This window comes from Canis lupus, chromosome 18, assembly GCF_003254725.2.
Source record: "Canis lupus dingo isolate Sandy chromosome 18, ASM325472v2, whole genome shotgun sequence".
Classification (NCBI taxonomy): Eukaryota; Metazoa; Chordata; class Mammalia; order Carnivora; family Canidae; genus Canis; species Canis lupus.
This window is the reverse complement of record NC_064260.1, coordinates 45,476,969-45,502,059: the sequence shown is the minus strand read 5'-3', so window position 1 is coordinate 45,502,059 and position 25,091 is coordinate 45,476,969. Positions and strand designations below refer to the sequence as shown.

The 25,091-nt window shown below is 55.9% G+C and overlaps 1 protein-coding gene across 3 annotated transcripts; it reads left to right on the top strand.

Moving 5' to 3' along the window:
* Nucleotides 1-5,271: 5,271 nt before the first annotated feature.
* LOC112663244 (toll interacting protein) lies at nt 5,272-24,340 on the top strand. 3 transcript variants are annotated; one of them, XM_025451904.3, is made up of 6 exons: nt 5,279-5,438; nt 14,939-15,088; nt 16,816-16,998; nt 17,955-18,107; nt 18,786-18,876; nt 21,830-24,340. In XM_025451904.3, exons 1-6 carry the CDS (start codon nt 5,406-5,408, stop codon nt 22,042-22,044), a joined length of 825 nt encoding a protein of 274 aa, XP_025307689.1. In that variant the 5' UTR covers nt 5,279-5,405; the 3' UTR covers nt 22,045-24,340. The 3 variants fall into 3 exon arrangements, with proteins under 3 accessions (XP_048952211.1, XP_025307689.1, XP_025307690.1); XM_025451905.3 differs by lacking the exon at nt 5,279-5,438 and adding an exon at nt 6,643-6,922; XM_049096254.1 differs by lacking the exons at nt 16,816-16,998; nt 17,955-18,107; nt 18,786-18,876 and having other exon boundaries at nt 5,272-5,438; nt 21,830-21,889.
* Nucleotides 24,341-25,091: the final 751 nt, after the last annotated feature.

Sequence of the window (25,091 nt, the reverse complement as noted above, 5' to 3'; positions counted from 1 at the left end):
TAGTACTAATAAAAATAAAATACTAATTTTCCTTTTAATTTTTTAATACTAATACTAATATTAGTATAAAAATACTAATTTTCCTTTTAATTTTTTTCTTTGATACAAGGGCTATTTAGTTTCCTAATATTGGAGGATTTTCTAGATATAGTTTTATTGATTTTTAATGTAATCCTATTTTGGTCAGAGAATAGTTTATATGATTTGAATCTTTTAGATTGTTTTCTGACCCAAGATATGGTCAATGTTGGTAAGTGTTCAGTGTGTGTTTTACTGTTGTTTTCTGTAAATGTCAATCAGATTAAGTTGTTTGGCGGCATCGTTTGGGTTGTCCGTGTCCTTACTGAGTTCCCATCTGCCCACCGAATGCTGAGGGGAGGGCGAGGGACCCCCAGCTGTGGCTGTGCACGTGCCTACCCTTCCTTGCGGTCCATCACATTTTGCCCCAAGTATTCTGAAGCTCTATAACTGGACGTGGAGACTTGTAGTAGGATTTTTATGTCCCCCTGATACGTTTCTCCCTTTGTCATTTTAAGGTACCCAACTTAATTCCTGGTGATATTAAGTCCGGCCCTGCTGAGTGGTCTACTCAGTGTCCTGTTGGTCATGTGGATTTTTGCTCTCACTGGTGGGAATAGGAAATAGTCCAGCCCCTGGGTGGGGTAGTGGTATTGCTCTGTGATATTTACAGGTGGTTCTTTCCCCTGCTTTGGGGTTTTATACCATGTGTTTGCTGATCTGTCCTCAGCTGAAGACCTCCGGGGAGGCTCTGCAGACACCAGTGCTCTTTTTCTGTGTGGCTCCCTCTTCCTGCACCCCACCCTGCCTGTGCCAAGTCTCCTGGATCAGACCATTGGTCCTCACATTGGCCACCCCTCCCTGCCCAGCAGCCCTGAGACCCTCTGCAGGCAGTGAATGGGGGCACTTCTCGGGCTCATAGTTTCCTGCCTCATGGGAACGCTGCATTGGCTGCCTGCTGATAGGGTCCTGAAAACTACCGCCTAAAATATTTGTGTATTTAAAAAATGCATATGTGTTGTTCTACAGACATCCACTTTATTGTTTCTCCCAGCACAGCATTCTTCAGTGTATATCCATCATATTTAGTTTATTCATTCCTCTAAAGGTGAAGGATGGGGCTGTCCAGTTCTGCTACACAAACAACCATGCAGCAAACAGCCTGAATGCATTCCCTTGTGGATCAGTGTGGATGTTTCCAGAATGTCTCCTCAGGGACCGCTCACTGGCATAGTTTACTGAACACGACTGCATTGCTTTTTCAGAAAGCCTCCAGCAGCCTGTATTCCTACCAGCGACACAAGAGCTTCCCATGACAATCCTTGCCTAGACCTGCGGCCCTTCCTCCCTAATTTTTATTATCCTGATGGATGATGAGTGGTGTCTCATGGTCATGTTAATTCTCTTACTATTAGTGAGCTTCAGTGTCCCTCTGTACACCTACCAAACCTTTGAATTGCTGGTTCACAACACCTGTTCCTTTATGTCTGGTCTCCTTTCTCATTTTATGGGATTTCGTGACTTCCGGGAGGCATTTGTATATTGAAGGTGCTAGTTACTTGTTGGGACTAGACATTGTAGACGTGTGCATCCTTCACTGGTTACCCCGTCTATACCACAGATAAGCCTGCCCTCCACAGGACTGTTGTGTAAGTTAAATGAGATGATACACATAGAGCATGCAGAACAATACCTGGGCCAGAATAAGCACTCAAAATGGTATTTCAACACTATTTCTCAAGAAGCCACCCAAAAGGTCCAGAAAGTCCTTCTGGAGCTCCTGAGCACATTAGGGTGCCCCACAAATACTGATACCCATGTGTGCCATTAAAACCTGGACACAGACAAGCCAGGGAGGGTGGGGCTCCCATGACAACGTGGAAGTAGACCAGAAGCAATGATCCCATGGGCAGTGACACCACTCAGGAGACACATGGGGCCGAGGCTGCGTGTGTCAGCATTGAGTCTCTGAGACACTGTGAGCCATCAGTCTGGGGAGCCGCCATTTATGTTACAGTTCCCTTTACAGCCTGTGCTCACCACCGAAATATAGTTGGCCTTTCATTCTGCCAAACTCGTGTTCTCTGCCCTGCTCTGTGGCCCCCAGCTCCTCTCATAAAAGCCCTGGGATGATGGTTCATTAATCCACCTAACGACCCATGCTGGCCTTGAAAACCCCCTCTCTGGCCCTCCTCATTCTCCTTTTTCCCACCTGGCAGCTCCCTCTGCCCTTCTCAGGAACATGTGGTCTGTGCCCTGATTCGGGCTGTTTGTCCTGCTGAACATCTTGCTCTCATGCCAGGCTCACTAAGTAGCTCCCCTCACATTATAACGGCCACACCTTGACTACTCACATCTTTCCATATGGGTCAGGGCAAGGTGACAGCCCATCCTCATTTTATCCTTTCCAAACATAACAAAGATGTAGGATCCATCAAGTATCTATTGGATCAATTTCAGCCAGAAACTGCTCTTTTGTGTAGAATAAGATGGGAGTCCAATTTTAATTCTTCCCCTAGAACGGGAAATTGTTTTAGCACACTTATTACAAAAATTTTCCTTTCTGAACTGCTCAGCCAGGCCGGCATGCTTCTAAATCATTTCCATACTCTGTTTCATTGGTGAATCTATCCCCACATCAACACCAGAAGCTCGATTGCTAGTTTTATAACATTTTGACATCTCCTAGTTCCATCCATGCCTCCTTCTCTTCCTTCTTCTAGAATGTTCTATTACTCAGCCTTTGTTCTTCCATACACCTTTTAGAATTAGCTTGTTAAATTTCTTTTTAAAAGCCCTTTTGAGATTTTAATGAGAATTTCCGTGGTAGGGCAATCTGGGGGAGAATTGACATATTTCTGATACTGAGTATTCCTATCCATGAATATGGTCTACAGTTCTCAATGTATTCAGGTAGTCATTAATGTCCTCCAATAAAGTTTTATCATTTTTCCTGGATAATCTTTTTTTTTTCTGGATAATCTTTAAAAAGTTTTATTTCTATGTCTTTTCTATTTTACAAAACTGTACCCTCTGGCTAGTGCTCTCCAGATTCACCTTCCACCTTTCTGACCATTTCTGTGCTCTGGGATAGAGACCTCTACAGACTGGTCACCTGGCTGAGCTAATGGGAGACACCTGGAGATGATTGTGTGTGCATGCGTGTGTGGGGAGGGGGAGGTTGGATAATTTATTTCCCCAGACCCCTCCCCTAGACCTACAGTTCGGTGGAACTACATTCCTCTGGATAGGCTATGCCTTCTGCTGAGGGAGCCTCTTACCCAGTTTATGGCTGCCTCCCTCACGATGCCTTGGTCCTTCACTCAACTGTCCCTCCTTGTAATTAGTTCACTTATTAAAATTCCTCCAATTATCTTTGCAAGCATGCCATCTGTTTCTTGCTGGGACGCTGGCTGATACAGTAATTGCCACCAGAAGTGGCCCCAGAAAACAGACCCTCAAAATGAGATTCTAGGATTGAGTTGCTCATCTATTCGGTGAGCATGTGGATAAACTCCTTGCCTGGGGGATCTGAGCCAGGGCATCCCAATTCCTCAGGTTCTCACCAGAGGTGCCACTGGACGTAGTGCAATGGAGGGCAAACAGATGAGCAGTCAAGTGGCTGGCCCCTTGTGAGCCCTGGGGAGTGTGCACGGAGGGAAAGGACTCAGGTCTTGGGTGGGGGGCCCCCCACTCCCCCAACTGCAATTCAACCAGTGGGGATTATAACTGGTTGCAGGCAAAGAGAACACAGCAGGGAGGACTGCGTTTCTGTAGGTGGTTATGCGGACTGTTTAAGTAAGCAGGGTTCCGCTCTGGATTGGATGCTGTCAAGGGGCACAGGCAATTCTGAGGCCTGAAGGTCTGAGGTCTGAAGAAGGCCAGGGGAGCCTAGAGCTGCAGCTACGTAGCCCAGCAGCATATCCTGCGCCGGGGTCCACGTTGGTGGGGGCAGGGGAATGTGCAGCAGGTGGATGGGGCGGGGGGGGGGGTGAGGTGCACTGTAGGAGAGCAAGGGGACAGTGGTGGACAGGCCGGAAGTAAGGGGGAGCGCCGGGGCAGAGCGAGGGGGCAGTGGGGGACGCGGCAGGTGGGCGGCCGGGGAGGGGGCAGTGGGGGGGCAGTGGGGGGTGCCAGGTGGATGGTGGGGGGGGTGGGATGCACTGTAGCAGAGCAGGGGGGCAGTGGAGGATGGCAGGTGGACAGGCTAGAGGTAAGGAGGAGTACGGGGCAGAGCGAGAGGGCAGTGGGGGGCGCAGCAGGTGGATGATCGGTGGTGGGGTGGGGGGTGCACTGTACCAGAGCAGGAGGGCAGTGGGGGATGGCAGGTGGACGGCCGGGGGGCGGGGGGGGAGAGCAGTGGGAGTGGGGGTGCGGCAGGTGGACGCCCCGGGGGTGGGGGCGTGGCGGGGGGCAGTGGGATGCGGCAGGTGGACGCCCTGGGGGTGGGGGCGTGGCGAGGGGAGCAGTGGGGGGCGGCAGGTGGACGCCCCCGGAGGGTGGGGGCGTGGCGGGGGGCAGTGGGGGGCGGCAGGTGGACGCCCCCGGAGGGTGGGGGCGTGGCGGGGGAGTAGTTGGGGGCGGCAGGTGGACGCGGGGTGGGGGGGCGTGGCAGGTGGACGCCCCGGGGGTGGGGGCGTGGCGGGGGGCAGTGGGGGGCGGCAGGTGGACGCCCTGGGGGTGGGAGCGTGGCGGGGGGCAGTGGGGGGCGGCAGGTGGACGCCCGGGGGGAGGGGGGGCGCCTAGGCAGGAACGCCCGTCCTGGCCCCGGTGTTCGTGCTGCCCACTCGCACGCCACTGCAGGGCCGCAGGGGGCCGCGCCCCGCCTCGGGATCGCGGGTGCCCGCGCGGGCGTCACGGCCCGTGGACCGGCCCTCGCGCCACAGCGGGTACTGCCGCCGCTCCGTCTGCCCGACCCCCGCGCCCACACATCCGCGTGCAAAAGCTCCCGCGCCGCGAGGATCCGGGGCAGCCGCAGGGTGAGCCGTCGCCTGCCCTCCGGGACCGGGAGCCCTCGGGTCGCCCGCCCCAGGCCCCGAGAGGCGGAGGGGCCGGAAACTCCTCCGGCCACGTGATCGGCGCGGGCCGGCCGGCGAGCGTGCGCACACGGCCAGCTCGGGAGCCGTTTCGCGGGGCGGCGGCCCGGAAGGAGCGACTGCGCAGGCGTCCGCCGAGGGCGCGCGTGCGTGCGGCGCCGGGAGGGGCGTGGCGGGCGTGGCGTCTGCGCAGTGAGCGGCGCGGGGGCGGGGCCAGGCGTCAGCTGACCGAGGCGGCGGCGGCGGCGGCGGCGGCGGCCTCGCGGGGACAGCAGTCGGCGTCGCAGGCTCCGGCGCCGAGGTCCCGGGCACGTCCGCTCCTGGTGGGCGAGGCGGGGCCCGCGAAGCACCATGGCGACCACCGTCAGCACGCAGCGCGGGCCGGTGAGGCTGCGGGCAGGTGGTGGGCGGCGGGCGTGGGCTCCGGAGCCTTCGGGGAGGCCCAACGACGGGCTCCGGGAGAGGTGGCGGCGGGGCCGGGCCCGGACGGAGGAGGGTCCCGTGCCCCGGGTGGGAGCCCCGGACAGTCCTCACACGGAGAAGCCCCGCCCAGCCTTCCCTGTACGAGGAGAATCCTGAACCCCGGATGCTCCCTGTGCTGCCTCCAGGCTGAGTAAGGCTCCCAGGCCCTGCTGTGTCCCCACTTAGGGGCCACTGGCCGCCTCGTCAGTTTTTCATTTGCAAGCGAGTGGGCGGGGGCCGAGGACCTGGGCGAGTCCTTCCCAGTTCTCTCTGAGCTGCGCGGATGCGGGAGAGTGTAGACTGGCTGAGGATGGCCTCGGGGTAGGGGGCCTCCCTGCAGCCCCGGCAGCCAGCTCCTGATGCAGCAGCTCCTGACGCGCAGCGGGGGAACGTTCTGGTCCTTTTGAGCAGGGAAGAAAGGTTCCTCGGATGCGATGCTTTCCTGTGCCTTCTCTCAAAGTCAGCCGCCCACCGTGAGCTCCCCGTTACCAGGGCCTCTCACCCGTAGAGCTAAGGGAGGATCTTTTCACAGAACGCTTTTCCTGAGTTTGAAAGGAAGACCCAGATTTTGTCAGCGTTCCCCTATGGGCACAGGTGCCCTTTCTGAGGCCTTTGAATGGGACCTGACACGCACTTCCTGTCGGACTTCAGTGTGGAAACATGCCGGAGCCCGTGGGGGAGAGTTCTGGACTCATCCTCGTGGCTTCCAGCTCTCCCATCTTCACAGAGAATTACAGCAGGTCCACTGCCAGCAATTTCTCATGTTTATGCAACTGGCTGATCCCAGAAACAAGGGAACCAGATTAGCAGCTCCTTTATTTGTCCTCCCACACCCCCGCCCAGGAGCAGTGGGCTTCATAATCTGGCAGGACAGCCCCCTCCCTGGCCTCCTGGGAGCTCAGTGCCCTCATGCAGAATCTCACTGGTGGCATGGGCCTGAGTGTAAACACGCACAAAGCTGGGCTCCGTATCTGGGTGAAGGGAGCCTCCGTAGAGCTCAGCTGGTCCTGTTACTGGGGCAGCACTCAGCTCTGTGACAGCATAAAGCTGAAGCTCCTGACACTCGGGAGTGAGGGAGTGCTGCTGGTCTGACTTCCTGAGTGTGGTATGGCTTTATGTGCACATGGTGGTGTGCAGCACCCATATGGCAGGAGTGGCTCAGGGGTGCCCTCTGTGACCTGTAAACGTGCAGTGACATTAGGTCTGGTCCGGAACTGCGGGGTGGCTCTGGGAAGGGGACATCAGTGTCTGGGGTCTTGAGTGCCAGTGAGGTCATGTGACCTCTTGGCTAGTGTTATGATGATGGTATTTGGGGCAGCACCATACAATGAACAGGCAAGTGTGGTGCCTGCTGTCAGGATCTCCCAGTGCAGCCCGGACAACAGCCCACCAGCATGACCGCACAGGTGAGCTGCATGCTCAGAGCTCTGGGTTGTTTTTTTTTTTTAAAGATTTATTTGAGAGAAAAAGTGTGTGAGAGAAGAGTGTGTAAGCAGGGGAGGAACAGGAGGAGAGGGACAAGCAGACTCTGCCCTGAGCTCAGAGTCCGATGTGGAGCTCAATCCCATGACCCCAGGATCATGACCTGAGCTAAAACCAAGAGTCAGATGCTCAACCTACTGAGGCACCCGGAGCTGTGGGTCTTACCTCAAGAGTTAGATGTGAAGATGGCCTGTCGGGGGCCATGGTTGAAGTGGGTAAGGTTCTTCTAGGAAGAGACACTTGAAGGAGTGGGTGTCATAGGGCTGGGGCTGGAGCGCAGGCGGGCCTGGAAGGAGAGAGGGCAGGTGGGCTGCAGGAAGGCCAGGGAGGGTCATGCGTGTCATGCCTGTGCCAGTGCGAGTGGCAGGTATGGCCAGGGCACTTTTCCAGATGAACGGCCTGCAGGCAGCAGATGGACTGGGTGCTTGAGTTTTATCTAGTCACTACAGTGACAATGTTTTTAGAAAGCTTTTTGCCTGGCACAAGGCCTCTTCAGCGTCCACTGCTGCTCTCAGAACTAAGCGATCCTTGTAAGGACCATGTCATAGTTGATCGAGTCTGGTGGACCTTGTCGAGCCGAAGGTGCCCCACATTGACTGTATGCTCCATCCCTGCGGGTGGTGGAGGAACATCGGGTGGGGCTCTCCTGGGTATTGGCACTGTGCCAGTGGGCCCCGTCCCTGCGCACACCACGCAGGCCTCCACTGGGGCTCCAGGGAGCCCGGAGCCTGGACTCACTCACATGGGGCGTACTCTGAAGTCTGACCACTGCCTCCCACTCACCACCGAGGAGTGACAAGCAGCATCCTTGGGGGTGTGAAGGAGGGAGGGGAGTCTGCTTGGTAGGGGAGACGGGGTGTTTCCTGTGCCCTTGCCCACAGAGGCCTGAGGGGCTGGGTGGGGAGGGTTGAGGACAGGGCAGTGCTGGCCGCTCCCCTTGCTGAGGCTGAGATGGTTGTTCTTCCCCAAATCACCACTGAGACTCATGCCAGGCCTGTGCTGTCTGTTCCCCTCTAATGTTGCTGGTATTCTTGAGAGGACATCCTTTTCTGTCCAGGGTTCTGTCCACTTCACAGACTGTTCAGAAGCAACTGCTGGGCCACAGGAGAAGTAACTGTGTGGAGGCCCCTGCCTGCCTTGTTCAAGCCTGGGGACTTTGTGAACATGCTGCTTTAAACCACAGCAGTGCCCAATCAGCTCATGGGGACAGCGGTGAAAGCTCAATCAGAGGCAGTGGGGGCCTTTCCAGCCTCCCCCACAGATGCGGGTGGGCTCCAGGGAGTACAGGCTGATCACAAGCACTCCTCCTCCTCCTGGTGATGCTGATGGGTTAGCGGGTGCAGGCCAAGTGTAAGGCCCTCCTTGTGATGATGCCTTTTCCTTGACCTGAGCTGGTCTGCTGGGCGACGCTTGGGTGACCTGAGACTGTCCAGGTCCTCGTTAGCCTTATTGATAATGATTGTTTTTGATGAGTGACGTGTTGACAGTGCTCTTACATATGGATATAAAAAGACCTGTAAATACTCAAATTGATAGTAAACATAAATGGCAATGCCCTGATATTGATAATCACTCCTGGATCAGTGACTCTAGGGATTGCAAAGGGTGATACTTGTATTTTATTGTTGTTCTATGTTTGTTAACTGGGACTGTTGGCAAAGATGGTTTTGCAGATAGTCCCTTGTCCTGAAGGGAGTTGTGCAAGAGGTCAGGTAAATGCTCCGCTCTTCCCTGTGAATTGCCAGTACTCAGAGGAAAGACTTGGCTTTCTCTTTAGGCTTGAGCATGGCAGTGTTTCTGTTTTCGAGCATGGTCGTGAGCCCCTGGGGTTTCTGCACACATACTGCTCGCCGTGGCACATCTACTCGCCCCACAAGGCCCTGCCTGCTGGTATGGGTCCTCCCAGCTGGTGGAGAGCCCGGGCCTCCCTTCCTGCCCCTCCGAGCTGAGTAGGGGTGCAACCAGTGTCAGGACTGCTGTGCACTTCGGTAGTCAGGTCCTTCTGGGGCGTGGTAGCCTCACTGGCTATCCCCTGCTGGTGTGGGAGTACTGGCCATGTGTTTGTTTTTTCATTCTTTGACGTGACATTTTGCACTTTGATGTTTACTGTTGGTTTATCGCCAAGTCAGATCTAAGAAGTGTCTCTGTCTTTTCGCCTGAACACGTTACATGATTGTGTGGTCTCATGGACACACATGGTTCCTTCAGACGGTGTCTTCTGTGCTTCTCTTTGCCTCTCTCGGTTTCTGTGGCTCTCCTTGTGTCTCCTTGTGTTTGGGGCGGTTAAATAGTTTCTCAAATTCAGCTTTTCGTTCTGTTCTGGCCTGGCAAAGACCCGGATTTCCATCGTCTTGGTGGTTTTGGTAGACATACATGCCCATGCAGCCTCAGCAGGTTGTAAGGTGGGTCACTGTGTTGATGCCCCTCCTGAGGGATACGTGACCTTGAGGTGCCCCTTCCCCATCCCTCACACCTTGTGCTTAGGCATTTCCTGTGACAGCACTCTCTGTCCGTCCTTGTGTCTGTCTTCCCTCTAGATCCTGGAAGCTCTTTTTGCCAGTGTGGCTACTGTGCTTGACGGTTGTCCCCTCCCACGCAGGAGATCGTCCTGGCGAAGTCAGTGGTGGATACTTCAGTCCCTGCCTGGCTCCGCATCTCCACCGCACTCCCCCACACCCTTGCCGTCCCTCTTTGGGTCACCAGTGTGGTTCCTGAGTGACAGCTCCAAGTGGGCCAGCTACGGAGCCTCTGTGCCTTGGTGGCCTTGCACATAAACCTTTATCATGCATTTGTACAAGGACGGACCGAGTCCACGTGTGTGAAGTTCCTGGCCTGGCCTGTAGGAAGTACCTGAACAGATGAATTTTGGGGCCCTAAGAGTTAGTTTTCATTTCTCAAAAAACTCAGCTCTTGGGCAGCCCAGATAGCTCAGCGGTTTAGCGCCTGCCTTCAGCCCAGGGCGTGACCCTGGAGACCCGGGATCGAGTCCCATGTCAGGCTCCCTGCATGGGCCTGCTTCTCCCTCTGCCTGTCTCTGCCTCTCTGTCTCCTCTCTGTGTATTCTCATGAATAAAATAAATAAAATCTTAAAAAAAAAAAAAAAAAACCAACTCGGCTCTTCCTCAACCATCTTTGCCTGCAGCTCTCCGTGTCCCCTACCATTCTGCTTCGATGCCTACAGGATGGTGGGAGCTGGGGAGCTAGTTGTATGGGGCTGCGACCCCCAGGAGTGCAGCTGCATCAGCTGAGGGCAGCAAAGCTGCCAGATACCAGGAAGCCACCTGTGCTCTGGGAACCGCAGGAGGCCATGTGCGGGTGGGGGAGGGTACTGTGAGTAGGGGCACAGTGGCAGCTGGTCTCCGTGTTCAGAAGCTCTCCCGGGTGAGTTCTGGGCCCTCTGGAAATGGCCATCCCTGCTCCCAGGCCACAGTCTCCACTCAGACTTCTTCTCCGGGCTCCTCCTCCTCTTTTCTGGGTGTGCTCTCTCCTTGGGGATCATGAGTTTGGGTCCCCAGCACAACCCTGACTCCTTGCCCCCTCCCAGGCTTCCTTCTCAACTCTAGCTCCAAGTGTTCTGCTGCTCCTTGCTCTCTACTTGGGATGGTCCAGATGTCAGAGAGCAGAACCTTCCTTTCTTTGGTCCCCTCCACTGCATTCCACCCTGTCCCATTTGGAGGTGGCCCCACACTGCAGGGTGTTCCAGCTAGAATGTCAGGATGGTCCCTTAGGAAGTCCTGCTCTGCCTTCCCAGAGCCTCCCCACCACCCACACACCACCCCTCTGTGGCCTGACTTGCCCACTTGCTGTCACACCCTGTAGTTAGGCGCCAGACACAACCACATGTGAGGCATGGCACGCCCGGCTCCTCACCTGCCTGGCTCCCTCCCACAGAGTGCCAGAGCCAGTGCCTTGGCCGAGGTACAGCGAACATTCTGTCCATAGGCAGGCTGAGGCTCATAGCCACTGCTCAGTGCAGTTACCTGGGGGACAGTCCCTTTCTCCTGGGCCAGATGGTGGAACGTGCTGAGCTGTGGCCCTGGGGAGTCTAGCAGCAAGTGTGCCCTTGCAGGGCCTTCAGCGTAGGTCCCTGTGATGCCAGGGAGGTTCAGGGCTCCGAGGGCTGGGGCTCCTCGACCTGTGAGCTGTTGGCTTCTCTGTTTCTCTGTGGTAACATTCCTCTGTCCCTTTCAGCTATGGTTCTAGTGTGAGTGATGTGGACTGAGAGCCAAGTGGTGAGCTGGGGGCCAAGGAGGCATTTGTGTCGGGGTGCCTCTCTGGACCGTGATGGGGGCTCCAGAGCCCCGAGCACCTGTGTTCTCACTGGTGATGCCAGCCCCAGAGGGTGAGGTGGGTTCTCAGACAAGGCAGAGTGAACAGACTCTGTTCACGGTGCCTGGCGGCTTGTACTGGGGCTCTTGCTCCTCATGGCACCATTGCACCCTGTTCTGTATGCACACACACAGCAGTATGGGGGGGGGGAGGGAGGAGCAGGGAGCCTGATGTGGGGCTGGATCCTAGGACCCCGAGTTTGTGACCTGGAACCACCTGGGTGCCCCTAGGAGCTTGGTTCTAACCCTGTGTTAGCTGAAGAGTGCTATTTGTACGCAGAGTGCAGGTCGGTGTACAGGATATGAACTTATCCAGAGTGTCTGTGGTGTAACAGTTCCATGAGCAGCGGCGAGGAGAAATGTGTGACGATGCTCCTTGTGCGGACAGTGACAGGCCCAGAGGGCCCCCTGCCCAGTGTGCAGCTGACAGCCAGTTTTGGACTCAGTGTGTCCATCTTGTAAGTGTGAGCCAGATAACAGTTTAGAATATTCACGATTTATCTGTAATCAAGATTAACCATTCTTCTCTGGTCTTTGGGCCAGGATAAAGCATGTATGCTGATGTTACAATTCAGACTTTTTCTCTGTGATAATATGGCAAACATAAAAATTTTAGGATTAGCTCTGGATTTTTCCTTTACGTCTGTAAGCCAAGTGTTCACCACACCCTTTCCCGGCCAGTCTCTGAGGTGGTGGGGTTTGTGTTGGCACCTGGACTCTGTAACATCTGACGTGGACTGGCTTTGTCAGCAGCACTGACTTAAGGTGTGGGAACTGGCGCACTTGGACGAGCTCCTTCGAGTTGCAAGTCTCTGGGGTTGTAGCAGCGGACAGACCTGTCTGGCAGCTCCCGGGGCAGCGGGGTGCTGGTTGCATCACCAAGAGGGTGGTATTTCGTCAGAACTGAAATGCTGTTTCCGTCTTCTTTCTTCTTTTTTTTAGTTAAGTTGAAGTTTTTTTCTAATAAACTTTGAACTTTAGAGTTATGGAACAGTTATGAACAGTTCAGAGAGCTCCAGTGTGTTTGCATCTTGTGTGCATCCCCAACAGACGTTTATTATAACTGGAGACCTGGCTTTGCTACGTGACTACTCGCTCCAGGTTTTATCTGGCTGCCCTGTGTTTGCCTCAGTGTCCCTTCTGTCCTGGAGTTCCACCCCGAACCCTACATGGCATGGAGTGGCAGTGGATTCTTAGTGACCTGCACTCTGGGACCATCTCAGACTTCCTCTGTTTTGGGGGACCTTGACCATCTGAGGACTGCCAGTCAGGGATTTTGTAGCTTGTTCCTCAGGTGAGAAGAAGACCCCAGGGCACATTATCCTCCTTGCGCCTTTTCAGGAACCTAGTGTCCCCTAGCCTGTTAGTGCTGGCGCTGGCCAGGGGACTCACCTTCTATCCCTTCTGTGTTTTGTTTGCATGGCATAGTTAACTTCTGTTGTAAAAATCGTTCCATGTTTATAGTTAAGATCTTGTTGAACATTAGATGTTTGAATTTTTTTTTTTTTAAGATTTATTTGAGAGAGCACAAGTGAGTGCAAGGGGAAGTGCAGAGGGAGAGAGAATCCCAAGCAGACTCAGCACTGAGTGAGGGGCCTGATGGCAAGGCTTGATCCCAGGACAAGGGATCAAGGGCACAGCCCATTGCCTGCACTCCTCACTCCTCAGGACTGCAGTACGTGGTATGGGTGGGTAGTTATTTTTCAGAATAAATGAGAATTTGGTCTGTGTGCACTAATCTTCTGCATTTGGTTAACATGAGTCTGTGTCTGCCAGATTACATTCACAGGAACAGGCAAGCTTGCCGCGGCCCCAGTGGAGGTTGGGAGGACTGTGACCAGTTGGCATGGCAGCGTCTGGCCCCGTGTCCGCTGGGAAGAGCTCTGGCTGGGAGTGCGGTTCCCATTTGCCCATAGCAGCTGGTGATGGGTGTGGGTCTGGTAGCCCCCAGGCCAGCCACAGCATCTCAGCCCTCTGGGAGGGTGTGCAGCCTGAGAGGCCCCCAGGGAGGCAGCACGCTCCTCACCTGGCAACCCTGCACCTCCTGGGTGCCCCTGCTTTCCCCTCAGGCTGTAATGAGTTCTCAGGGCTCCTGTGGGCCCACCGGGGCTGCCCCACTCCAGACGTGGAGAAGGTGCAAGATGCTCTCCTCGCCAGGCGCGGAGGTCACTCCCATACATCCCAACCCGAGAGGAAGAAGTGTGCTCTTGCTTTGCAGAGGGAAGCAGCTGGAGCACCAAGCTGATGGGTGCCAAGGAAGGGAGTGGCTGGGGACAGACAGCCCCTGGGCCTGGAGACCCGAGTGGGTCTCCACCTGTTTCGGTGCCTGGCTTGGGCGATCTCCAGCCTGAGATGGGGACACGAAGACAGGAACCTAGACCTTTCTAGGGATGTTTGAAATGAAACAGCACAAGGTGCTTGTGGAGAAATGCTTTCCCAGTGGTGCTTGTGAGCTCAGCGGGTATGGAACCTTTTGGAATCCTCCCAGATCTGTGTCATCTGGAGGTCCAGAACCACAGCTATAGAGGCCTTAGGATATTTGGCACCTGGATATCTGAAGCAGTCTCTGTTGGCCACTGTCAGTAAATGCACTTTGTCACAACTCACTATGACTCGTGGGGGTTTTCTTTTCCCTCTGGCATGTCCTGAAAATAACATTCCTTCAAGGCTCTCGGCCAGAGTCTGTGGTGATGTACTCTGGAGCAGTGGAGGAGACCCGGGAGCCCTGTGGGCAGCACTGGGCCTGCGCCATAGCTCTGCTGCTCCCTCCTGTGGGACTGCGTCAGTCCTTACACTGTGGCCCTCCACACCCCAAACCTACCCTGCCTGGGAAAGAGCGGAGGGCAGGCTGTCCGGGCATCAGACACTGCGGGTCCACGCTCTGCTGGCCTGGGGACACAGCTGCCCTCTCTGCTCATCTGTGTGGGGGAAGCCTTGTCCAGGGCCACTGCCACGTGTGGCAGTCCACTCCCCTTAGCCACTGCCTTTTCCTGGAAGACTGGCTTCTTGGAACCCTGGGGGCCTCTGTGCAGTCCACCCTCCAGTGCGTCTCCACCCCTTCTTTGAGAAGCCAGGCAGCCTTGTGGACAAGGGATTCAGCAAGAGGCAGGAGGAGGAGGTCTTTGGGGCTTCTTGTTGCTCGTCTTTCCTTTTTGTCTTCTGGGCTGTTATTTTTGAGTTTGAGCTGTTTCAGATGGAGGTTTTCGAGTGTGTCAGCATGGTGGGGCGGGGGGAGCTTCCATGTACCTGGAGACCCAACTTTCTGATTTCATCTCACTGCTGGTTTGAATGAGTGCCTTGCAGCTCACAGGCCTGGTTTGTCCTGGTGGCAGCAGGAAAAGCAGATGGTGGACATGTAGGCAGAGGGCGTGTGACACCTGAGTGCAGCCCAAGAGACTGTCAAGGAGCCGTTCTGAGCTTGAGAACCTGCTGTCAGTGGGCAGAGCAGAAGCCCGCTTTGCTTTTTTGCATCTATTGAGTGAGAGGGCTCCTTGCTGGATGGCAGCGTTGTGTTTCATGGTGCTTGGGCTGGAGACCTTGGCCCCGTGGGCCTCTCCCACCGTAGATGCAGTGACTGAGCCCCCCACTAATGCACCTGTGTTCTCCCCGAAGGTGTACGTTGGTGAGCTCCCGCAGGACTTCCTCCGCATCACACCCACGGCAGCGCAGCAGCAGGTGCAGCTGGACGCACAGGCAGCCCAGCAGCTGCAGTATGGAGGGGCAGTGGGCACAGTGGGCCGCCTCAGCATCACCGTGGTGCAGGTGGGTGTTGGGCCTCCCCGGGGAAGGGGTGGCCCTGAGTGCTGCTTGCTCTCCGGGCTGTGGCTGCTGGGCCACATTGTCTGTGTGAATAAATGGGTTTTCTCTCTCTCTCTCTTTTTTTCTTTTTTTTTGAAACATACGCGTAAAAGATACTGATGAATACCCAGGCTTCTACCAGAAATAGCAAAAATAATCAGTGAGGATGTTTATGGGTACGTGCTCTGTGCCAGCCTGTGTAGGGATGCCCTGCCTGACCCTCCTGACTGTGGGGGAGGTGGGGGCACAAGGGGAGGGCCTGGCTGCTGAACAGACCGCTAGGAAAGCCAGAGGCACTGTTAGGATCTAAAGTGGTTTTGGTCACCACAACTTTCCGTAAAACCACGAAGGGGAGTCACTGAAGGCAGACAGAGTTGCAGTCAGGCCTCACGAATACTGTGGGTTTTAAGGTGACTGCATCCCAGACACCTGGCCACACTCTCGGGGGTGATAGGGTCACCTCAGATACTCACATGTTCTGAAACTGCCCTCTCATGTGCCCACAGGAGTGGCCACTCTTTACCCTCCACGTGGTCCTCCCAGGCCCTTGTGGCACCAGTCCCAGGGACCCAAAACAGCCCTCTTTTGCCTGCTGGGCCTCTTGGTGTGGCCCTGGCTTCCCACTTCCTTTGATAAGCCTTTCTCCCCCAGTCCGTTGGGGCCCCAACATGCTACTTGGCCTGCCTCCCCTGGCATGTACCTCCCTGGTAGTTCCTGCTGATGGAGCACCCTGCGGTCAGGCCCCTGGCCCCCCTCCCTGCCCCCCACCCAGGCCAGCCTCCACTCTGCTCACATGGGAGTGCCCACACCATGGCCCATAAGGCTTCTTTCTGGATGTCCAGTAGTGTGTCGTCTGCTCCCTGTCTGCGGGATGCGGGTGTTTCCTGTGGTCACAGGAGGGTTGGTTTGATTTGGGTTCATTGGGGTTTTGCTTTTGGGTCTCTGATGGCATGCAGGCATCAGTTTCTCCTATAGTCTTTGCCCGCATTTTGCTGGGCTGTGTTCTTGTCACTGAGGCTTGAGAGGTCCCTCTATCGTGGTTGTGGCACTCCATCACACGTTCTCCCCCTGCCCCTGCGCCCTTCCTAGTGGACACGTTCAGGCCTGCTGTTATTGCTACTCCACCCTTAAGCTGTGGTGACACATCGTAACCAGGTTCTGTGGTTTTAGGTTTCATGTTCCAGTGCATCTGCTGATGAGTACCCTGGGCTACCTGCCTTCCCTCCCATTCATCAGTCCCAAGCTTGCTTTCTCTGTACACTCAGCCTGTCTGGCTGAAGTTTAGGCTCCTCAGGATTCATAAGCCAAGGCAGCAGCAGACAGAGAACAGAAAGCAGAGCCAGGTGGTGGCTGGGCCAGTGCCCTGAACTCGTGACCCTGCTGGTCCAGGCCGGCCCTCAAGCCCCATGTTCTGGGTGGCTCTTGGCTCTGGCTCGGGACAGCCTGCTTGTCACCCTCCTCTGCAGCCTCTTCTGAAGGGGACGCTGGAGACGGAGCTGCCCTACATGGGCCAGAGCCTCTCTCAACTTGAATGGTGACCTTTGGTACCTGGCGCCAAGGAACACAGTTGCCACATCCTGTTCCCTGGAAATGCCAGAGTTGATGTGTTGAAGGGGATGGACAGCTCGGGTGAGCATGCGTCTTTCACTCCAGTGGCAGTGGCTCATTCAGTAACATCGGCTGTATTTCAGGCCAAGCTGGCAAAGAATTATGGCATGACCCGCATGGACCCGTACTGCCGACTGCGTCTGGGCTATGCGGTATATGAGACCCCCACCGCCCACAATGGTGCCAAGAATCCTCGCTGGAATAAAGTCATCCAGTGCACAGTGCCCCCAGGCGTGGATTCCTTCTACCTGGAGATCTTTGATGAGGTGAGAGGGCCGCCCACCCGTCATGGGCCCAGCGGGTGCCCTGCCTTCCACCACTGAGGCTGTCTGGGAACTGCAGGTGTGCCCAGAGTAGGTGTGTTATTGCTTTGTGGCAGGTGACCTGGTGTTCTCAGCAGCAGTGTACACAATTCCATATAGATGTCTTCACCAGTTACATTCAGGAAACAGCCTCACTGGAGCGGGGGACACAGTCTTGACTGTCCCCCCTTCCCCAAGCCCCAAACAGATCCCCACACCAAAGGCACAGAGGCTGGCTCTTGTGACCAGATGGGTGTACAGTGGGTCAGACCCCACGCTTGGTAGAGTGCGGTTCTTGTGCAAGTTGCCAGCCCCCAAGTGTCCCTGGGAGGGTCAGATAGCTGCAGCATGGCTAGTCCTGGGCTGGTCCTCTGGGCACCTATGGGGCTGCCAGAGAGCCTCTGGGTCTTGGCTAGCAGGATAAGAGGTTGGAGGGCTGGGGATTGGGCAGCAAGGCCTGGAGCTACCCCCCTCCCCCCTTCATGTGGTACCCTCTGCCCACTCTTTCCTTGCAGGTTCCTCCCTCCTACTCCTCTCCCTTTGCTCAGCACAGGGGGGCAGAAGGGAGGGCACCTCCTTCCCTCCATTCACACCCACTGGCTTTTGGACTTGCAAGGGATCCTGAGAGGATGGGCAGATGCCAGACAGTGCATGTCCAGATGCTGACTAAGGCCCTACTGGCCTCACAGGGATGAGGGTGGGGGTCCTATGGGGTCCTCTCTTCCCCAGCTGGTAACCCATACTCAGCAGAGAGTGGGGGCTGAAGGTTGCACACAGCTGGGGGCCAGACTCGGGGTGGGGGGATCACCCTTTGGAGGAGGTGGCCCAGGGGGAAGGCAGGGCTGGGGGTGGGGCTGCGGGGGCAGGAAGAGGGACTTCAGGGTGGTAGCAGCACGAGTATCCCCTTGTGTCTCCTTCAGCGGGCCTTCTCCATGGATGATCGCATTGCCTGGACCCACGTCACCATTCCCGAGTCCCTGAAGCAGGGCAAGGTGGAGGACGAGTGGTACAGCCTGAGTGGCCGGCAGGGTGATGACAAGGAGGGCATGATCAACCTGGTCATGTCCTACACGGTGAGGGCTGGGGCCGGAGGGCAGGCAGAGGGCAGCCTCAGCTCAGCGCAGCCATTTGTCCCTGAGGGACTGGGACCTTGGCCCGCGGGCGTCAGGCAATCTAGTGGGAGGAGCAGCATGGTGTGGGGGTCTATTCCTCGGTGTACAGGCTTCCTCATGGCCAGAGCAGGTCCTCCATGTAGTGGTCAGAGGTCTCAGGACCACGCAGAGTGTAAGGGAGCAGATGCTGGCCCGTAGGTCCCCTGCCTTGTGCGGCTCCATGTCCGCGGCCCACTGCTCTTGGGGCAGGTGGGGTCTGGGACCTTTGTGTCACCGAGGTGGTGGTGGTGTCCCTGTTTTAACTCTGCCTCAAGGAGGTTCCCAGCCTGACTGTTGGAAAACAAGTCCTAGCTCCGTGTGACTTTACTCATAAACATTTCATTCATTATACGGCAAATGCTTTCACAGGAGCATGTAACCCCAACTGTAGTAACTGAGTGAATAGTGTGTTAGAGGCTGTCAGGAAAGTGCTTTCAGGTCCTGAAAGTGCTCATTTGCTTCCTGGGGAACGTTCCCGTCTGACCCTATGTCAGGCAGCCGTGGCTCACCCGGGCCTTCCACCAAGACGGTGTCAGGATGTCCGTTTCGGTGTGTGCTGTGCACTCCTATGACCCCGTGATTATATTTGGTGTATTCCAGTCGCTGCCAGCCACCGTCATGATGCCGCCTCAGCCTGTGGTCCTGATGCCCACCGTGTACCAGCAAGGCGTAGGCTACGTGCCCATCACAGGTGCGTGCCACTCCCCATCCCCAGCACTGTCCTCAGGGGCTTGGAGTGCCGTGCGGAGGCTTAGGTCTGGATGTGACTCATGAGGACCTTTCCAAACGCAAGGGGTCTGGTCTGAAGCTTGAGTTTTTTATGTGTCTGTAGGATATAGAATATTTTTCCCCAGACTGTTGGCAAGTTGAACTTTTATGGAGGTGGAGAAGTGTAATCTCTGAACACGTTAGTGTGTGAGTTACTGTCTCGAAAGATCCTGCACTATGGGGCGAAGTGAGCTGTGAGCCCTGATGTTCCTGTTGTGTTTATTCGTCTTTGTAAAGTAACACTTTGTGGCAGCCTAGTAAAATCCAGTTGGATTGCTTTCATGCTTTTGAATTTTCAAATATTAACACCAGCCATTGGTTCGCTTCTGCTCTGTCTGTGATGGTAACTGGATTCCACTGTTCCCTGCTGCAAACAGCCATAAAACTGGGCATAACAGATGAAGCGGCAGCTTGTTCGGGCTCAGCAAGCAGGCCTTGCAGGACTGTGATCCCCGAGAGAAGGGAGGCAGCGGAGCCCTGAGTTACCGTGCTCTCTGCCAGAGGCGGTGTCGTATAGGGAGCTGGGTCGCAGCATGGTGCTGTGGTCGCATCGTACCAAAGGGGCTGGACTGGGGCAGGACACTGGCGCGCGGGGCTGGGGTGGCATGGGGCGCCCTGGGGTTTCCGCCCACCCAGAGAAGAGAGGTCTCGTTATTGTGCAGTTGTGGCTGGTGCAGGACCGGGGTGTTGCCTCAGGCTTACTTTCACCCTGACGGAGCCTAAACACAGCCCAGCAAGGACGGGCACAGAGCTGGGAGGCTGCATCTACCTCTGAGGTGTTCACACCGGTTCCAGACTTTTGGGGAGAACTGCGGGGAAGTGTAAGCCCTGGTTGGGTCAGAACCAGCTGATGGGAAATGGCCTTGGTGATCAAAGAGCTGTGGAACAGCCAGGATGAGTTTCTAGAGAACGTCTTACCAAGTGAGAAGAAGGAGTCTCTGTAGAGATGCAGAAACTCCTCAGAAAGCCAAGGGGACGTTCGTGCCCCAGGAGAGCACCACGAGTGGGGAGAGCGGCTCGTGCTGCTGGAGCGGCTGCGGCTGGCCTTGGGGGTCTCTGCTCTGTGCTGATGTCTGCCCGAGGATCTTGTCCTTCCTTGCCCCTTCACGGCAGCAGTTTCAGGCTCTGTGTGACATTGTCTCACTCCCATGTTAGAGGTTTGAGGAGGAACAGGTGCCTTCGGGGGCTCTCCAAAGGTAGTGAGTGTCCTGGGGCAGCCGGAACAAAGGCCCATGGAGGCACCTCTGCTTCACACAGCAGAAATCTCTGCTCTCCATTCTGGAGGCCAAAGTCTAAACTCAGGGTGTGGGTGGGGCCCTTCCAGACCCTTCCTGCTGCAGCCTCCGCCCCATGACCCCATGGCCCCTCCTGGGTGTCTGTGCCAGCATCTGAGGTGCCCATCTAATCAAGACTTTGCTCAGGACAACCTGGCTCTCACCCACCTTCCAGATAAGGTCTCGCTCACACGTGCCCAGGCTGGCGCCTCACACATCTTTCTGAGGGGCACATTTGAGCTACAGGATCAGCAGCACGAGGACGTGTTTGGTTAACGGAAAGTCCATGTTCTCGGGAGATGAGATGTGTTTTTCTGGTTCCATAGTTTTCTTTGTGAGTCTTTGAGGTTTGTCTTAAGAGGTTTATTCTGGGAAAGGCCAGACTTCTGTATAAATGGAGACTTTGAACTTCTCTTTTGATGCATGTTTGTAAGCTTTGGAATAGTCAGCTACTCGCAGGAAGTGACCAAGGAGAGGAAGGAGCTTTTGCCTGGATCTCTTGAGGCCAAGCTGCCCACTGGCTCCTGTGTGTTTCCTACAGACAGGAACTTGTGCCAGCTGCCTGTGTTTGTGTGAAGTTTGTGCTGCTTCAGAATCTTCTTTGGTGTGAATAACTTATTTCCATGATCTTGTCAAGGTGTGCGTGCATGTATGTGTGTGCACATAGGTCTGCGTCATTGGTATGCATGTGTGTGTGGCACATGTGTGCACGTGTGATCTACAGCATTGGTATGCATGTGCTTGGCATGCATGTGCACACGTGTGATGTGAGGTGTGTGCATACATGTGTGTACATGTGTGATCTACAGCATTGGTGTGTATGCGTGTGTGGCACCTGTGTGCATATGTGTGATGTGAGGGGTGTATGCATGCGTCTGTGGACCCTGCTTCCGCAGGAGGGGTGCTGCCTGCAGCTGCTGCCCCCTAACAGGTGGGAGTCCCACGGGAGAGATAACCCTGGGGTGGGTTGAGAGCCTCCCCCCAGTTCTCTTGCACTGTGGGATCTGTGCGCTGAAGCAGTTCCCAGGAGGGGAGGGGGCCGTGGAGCCAGTGTGTGAAGGACGGCAGTGCCCACCAGATGCTGACAGTGCCGCCCAGTGTGGGAAAGCCCTCATGCTGCTGTCCTGCCCCATGTTCCCACCCATTCTGCAGATAGTTGACTGGAAAGTTGGGCTCTCAGCACCTCACCACCTTGACCCAGGATGGAACGTGCTCCTGGGTGTGTGCCTCGCTCTCGGGCTTCACGTGCTTGTTGGCATCAGAGGGATCCACCTGGTGCCCTGCCTGTACCATAGTCGCCACCTGATGTCTAGCTTCTGTCCCCTGTGCCATTCTGTTCTCTGACAGAATTGCTTTGTGGTCTTGGGTCCGTGAAAATTGGCATCTGGTATGGTATCATCCGGAACTTTGAAGGGACCACAGCGCAAGCAGCCTGTCCTAGCTCTGAGTGCGTGGTGTAAACCTGCTGGGGAGGAAAGCTGTAGGAAATGGGGATGTGCGTGGAGGCTGTGGGCCAGGGGCACACGTCTTTGCTCCAAAGACGAGCTTGGCGTGGGTGCCAGTCCCATCATGTGTTCCCTAAACCGCGTCTTGTGGTTGCAGGTGTGCCTGCAGTGTGCAGCCCCGGTGTGGTGCCCGTGGCCCTGCCCCCAGCCGCCGTGAGCACCCAGCCCCGCTGCAGTGAGGAGGATCTCAAAGCCATCCAGGACATGTTCCCCAACATGGACCGGGAGGTGATCCGCTCCGTGCTGGAAGCCCAGAGAGGGGACAGGGACGCAGCCATCAACTCCCTGCTCCAGATGGGTGAAGAGTCCTAGAGCCCCGGCCGCCATATCACCTCGGCCCTCCCGACTTGCTGGCCCGGCCCCCTGCCCCCCATTCCCGTGAAGGAGCCCCGTGTAGCCTTTTCTTGGACGTCTGTAGTCCCAGTCCTCACCCTCGTTTGGGATGCATGTGGGTTGTCGCTTCCTGACCATGGAGCGCCACCATCACTCGGGTGTGGGTGTGAGTGGCTCTCCTCCTGGCTTCGCTGGGAGAAGAGCGGGCACGTGGGCCACGTCCCGCGTACGCACACTTGCCTGCCTGCTGCTTGGAGACATGTGTGTTCGAGTGCCGTGTCTTCTCCGCCGCACGCTGTCCCAAGAACGCTTTCTATGAGCAGCCTGCCTCTGCCAGCGCTTTAGAAAGTGTTGCGCGTCCTCCAGGTTTGATTAATGGCATGCAGTTATTTTACTTAACTGGAGTAATCTATTCTTTCAGGCACGTAGAGCATTTAACACCTAATTTGGGGTTATTTTTACGGCTCTCAAACTTAAATTCATGTTTTTCTGTTGACGCTCCTTGTTTGCAGTCCTGGGCTGCTCATCGGTATCCTGGGCGGGCTGACCTCTGTGTCAGCATGGCTGCAGAATGCACCGGATCCAGGGTGGGCCAAGCCCGGCAGCCCACCTGACCCCCCGCGGGCTCTGGAGCAGGGCCATCCCAGGCCCCAGGGACCCCATTATGCCTTTTCCTGCTGTGTCTCATGCCAACTTTGTGGGGTGTTACTCGAGGGCTTGCTGCTCCTCTTTCTGACCAGCTCTTGGAATAGAACCTGAAGAGTGGGTGTAAGAGGTGGTAGGTCCAGTGCTTTGTATCTGTTTATTAAAGGGTACTTAGGAACCGTTGGCTACTACTGATGTTAATTTAACTAAACGTACCAGTCCTGGGAATTCACTGTGGATGAAAGAAGTAATCATCTGGTGAACATTTCAGTTTTCCCAGGAGATAGGTGTGTGTGCTGCGCCGTGGGCTGCGTGGCGGCCATGGCCACAGGACTGGGACAGGTGGGGGGACACCTCATAAAAATCAGCAACATAAGAGGTTTGTCAAGTGCTGCTTCCAGCCCGCACATGGGCACCACACACTTGCCTTTGGAGAGGGAGTCTTAGCGCCATGGGCACCATTGGCCCCACCGGCGTGACTCTGCGAGGGGTCAGCATGAGGACTGGACTCCCATTTCGCTCCCCCCCCTGCTGCACACGGGGATTTCCTGTTGGTCGGAGGACGCTGTTGCTGCTGCTGCTGCCGCTGTTGCCGCCGCCGCCAGCAAATGCATATCAGGAGCCTGAAGGAACGTGTGCCCACTGCAGTGACCACACCAGGCCAGGGTTCTCAGTGAAGACTTGCTGCCAGTCAGTGGTTCCCACCACTTGCTTGGACATGTGAGCCCTGCTTTCTCGTGGAGCATGGGTTCCCATTTCAGACAGTTGGGGCCCACGATGCACGTTTCTCCCCAAATGGGTGAAAGCATTGGGTGGGCCTGCAGCTCTGCCCTTTGGAGACGACCTTCATGGACGACACCACAGGACTCCAGGTCCAGGGGCCCAGTCCCATCGCTGGGACATCTGGCGTGCCGTGAAAGTGCTCCTTGGGATGTGCTCCTTGGGACAGGCATTGGGCCTCAGTGGGCAGGACAGACTCTGAACCTGTCACTTGGGCTCCCCTTCCTTGTGAACACTGCCTGTGACCTCAGCCCACAGTCTGCAAGGTCTTCCCTGGTTGCATCAGGTCCTCCTTTCTTGTTCGTGTCCTGCTTCTGGGTTCGTGGCCTGTGGCAGCCTGCCATTCTGGGGGAGGGGGGCCGCACTGCAGATCCTCCAAGGCAGGCGCAGGACGGGCTGATGACACAGCTGCGGCGTGGCCACGATGGACGCTGTGCACCAGGGCGGCTGCTGGTGTTTGGGGACCTGTGCCTCGTGGCCCTGTACATGGCCAGGTGGCTAACCCTGGGACCCCGGGGGGCTGGCTGCTGGTGTTTCCTCCAGATGCAGCCCCCCCCTTCCCCCACTGACAGCGAGGACAGAGCATAGGCTTGTGCCCTCAGTGTGTGCCGGGGATTCCTCCCATGTCCGGCATCCCTGAAGGTACCCCTCCCCTTACCGACAACCCTCTGGTGGCAGCTCTGTGCCCTTGTGGGAATGATTCTCAGAGCTCTGTGTTTCTGATGCTTCGGTCGGGGTCCAGCGTCCAGATTGATCTTTGATTGTAAAGTATATTTTTGCTTTTCAGCCTTCTAATTTAATACATGATATCTATAAAAGTAGAAGATTAAACTTCTCCAATGAAACTTCACCATTTTTGTTCCCGAGTGGTTTTTACTTTAGCTTGGAATACGTTCACTAGCAAATAAACCGCATGCACTGTTGTGTGGGTGAAGGTGAAACATAATGGTTGTATTGAGAACATTAACCTGAAATATTTGTACCAAGTGTGAAGTTTTGTTTTTTTGACTGAAATGTTGGGGAGAAGGCCTAGGGTTGCGGATGTGACTTCTTTGTCAGCAGGTTGGCAGCACTTGTTGGGCTGTTTGTATCTGGGAGCGGGTCGGGAGGGCAGGCACCAGATGGAGCCATCCCCAAGGGTGCAGCGCGCTCCACTGTGCACTGGACCCCCACTACACACACGGGCCCAAGGGAGTGGGGAGGAGTGTTGTGTCCCAGAGCCACCAGGGGCGGGCAGTCGGCCCGCAGGGAGGTAGCTGCCCCCACCCTGTCCCCAAGGTGGTTCTGCAGAGAGTGCTTCCTCCACGTGCTTGCTGTCAGTCACCGTCACCATAAATGTCTTTTGCCCAAAGCAGTGGAGGAAAGTGCGTGTGCTTGCGCCCAGTGTGATGTGAGGAAGCAAGGAGCACCTCTGCTCTGAAGCTCCGTACAAAGTGCCCAGAATGTGGGGGAGGCTGAGCACTGTGGGCAGAGCTGAGCTCTGAGAAGGGGTTCCCTAGATGGGTGTGGGGGCTGCATGGGGTGGGGGTCCATCTGTCTACTCACATACATTTCCCAAATGTGCACACAGCAGGTGCCCAGTCGTGTTTGGAGGTGCTAAG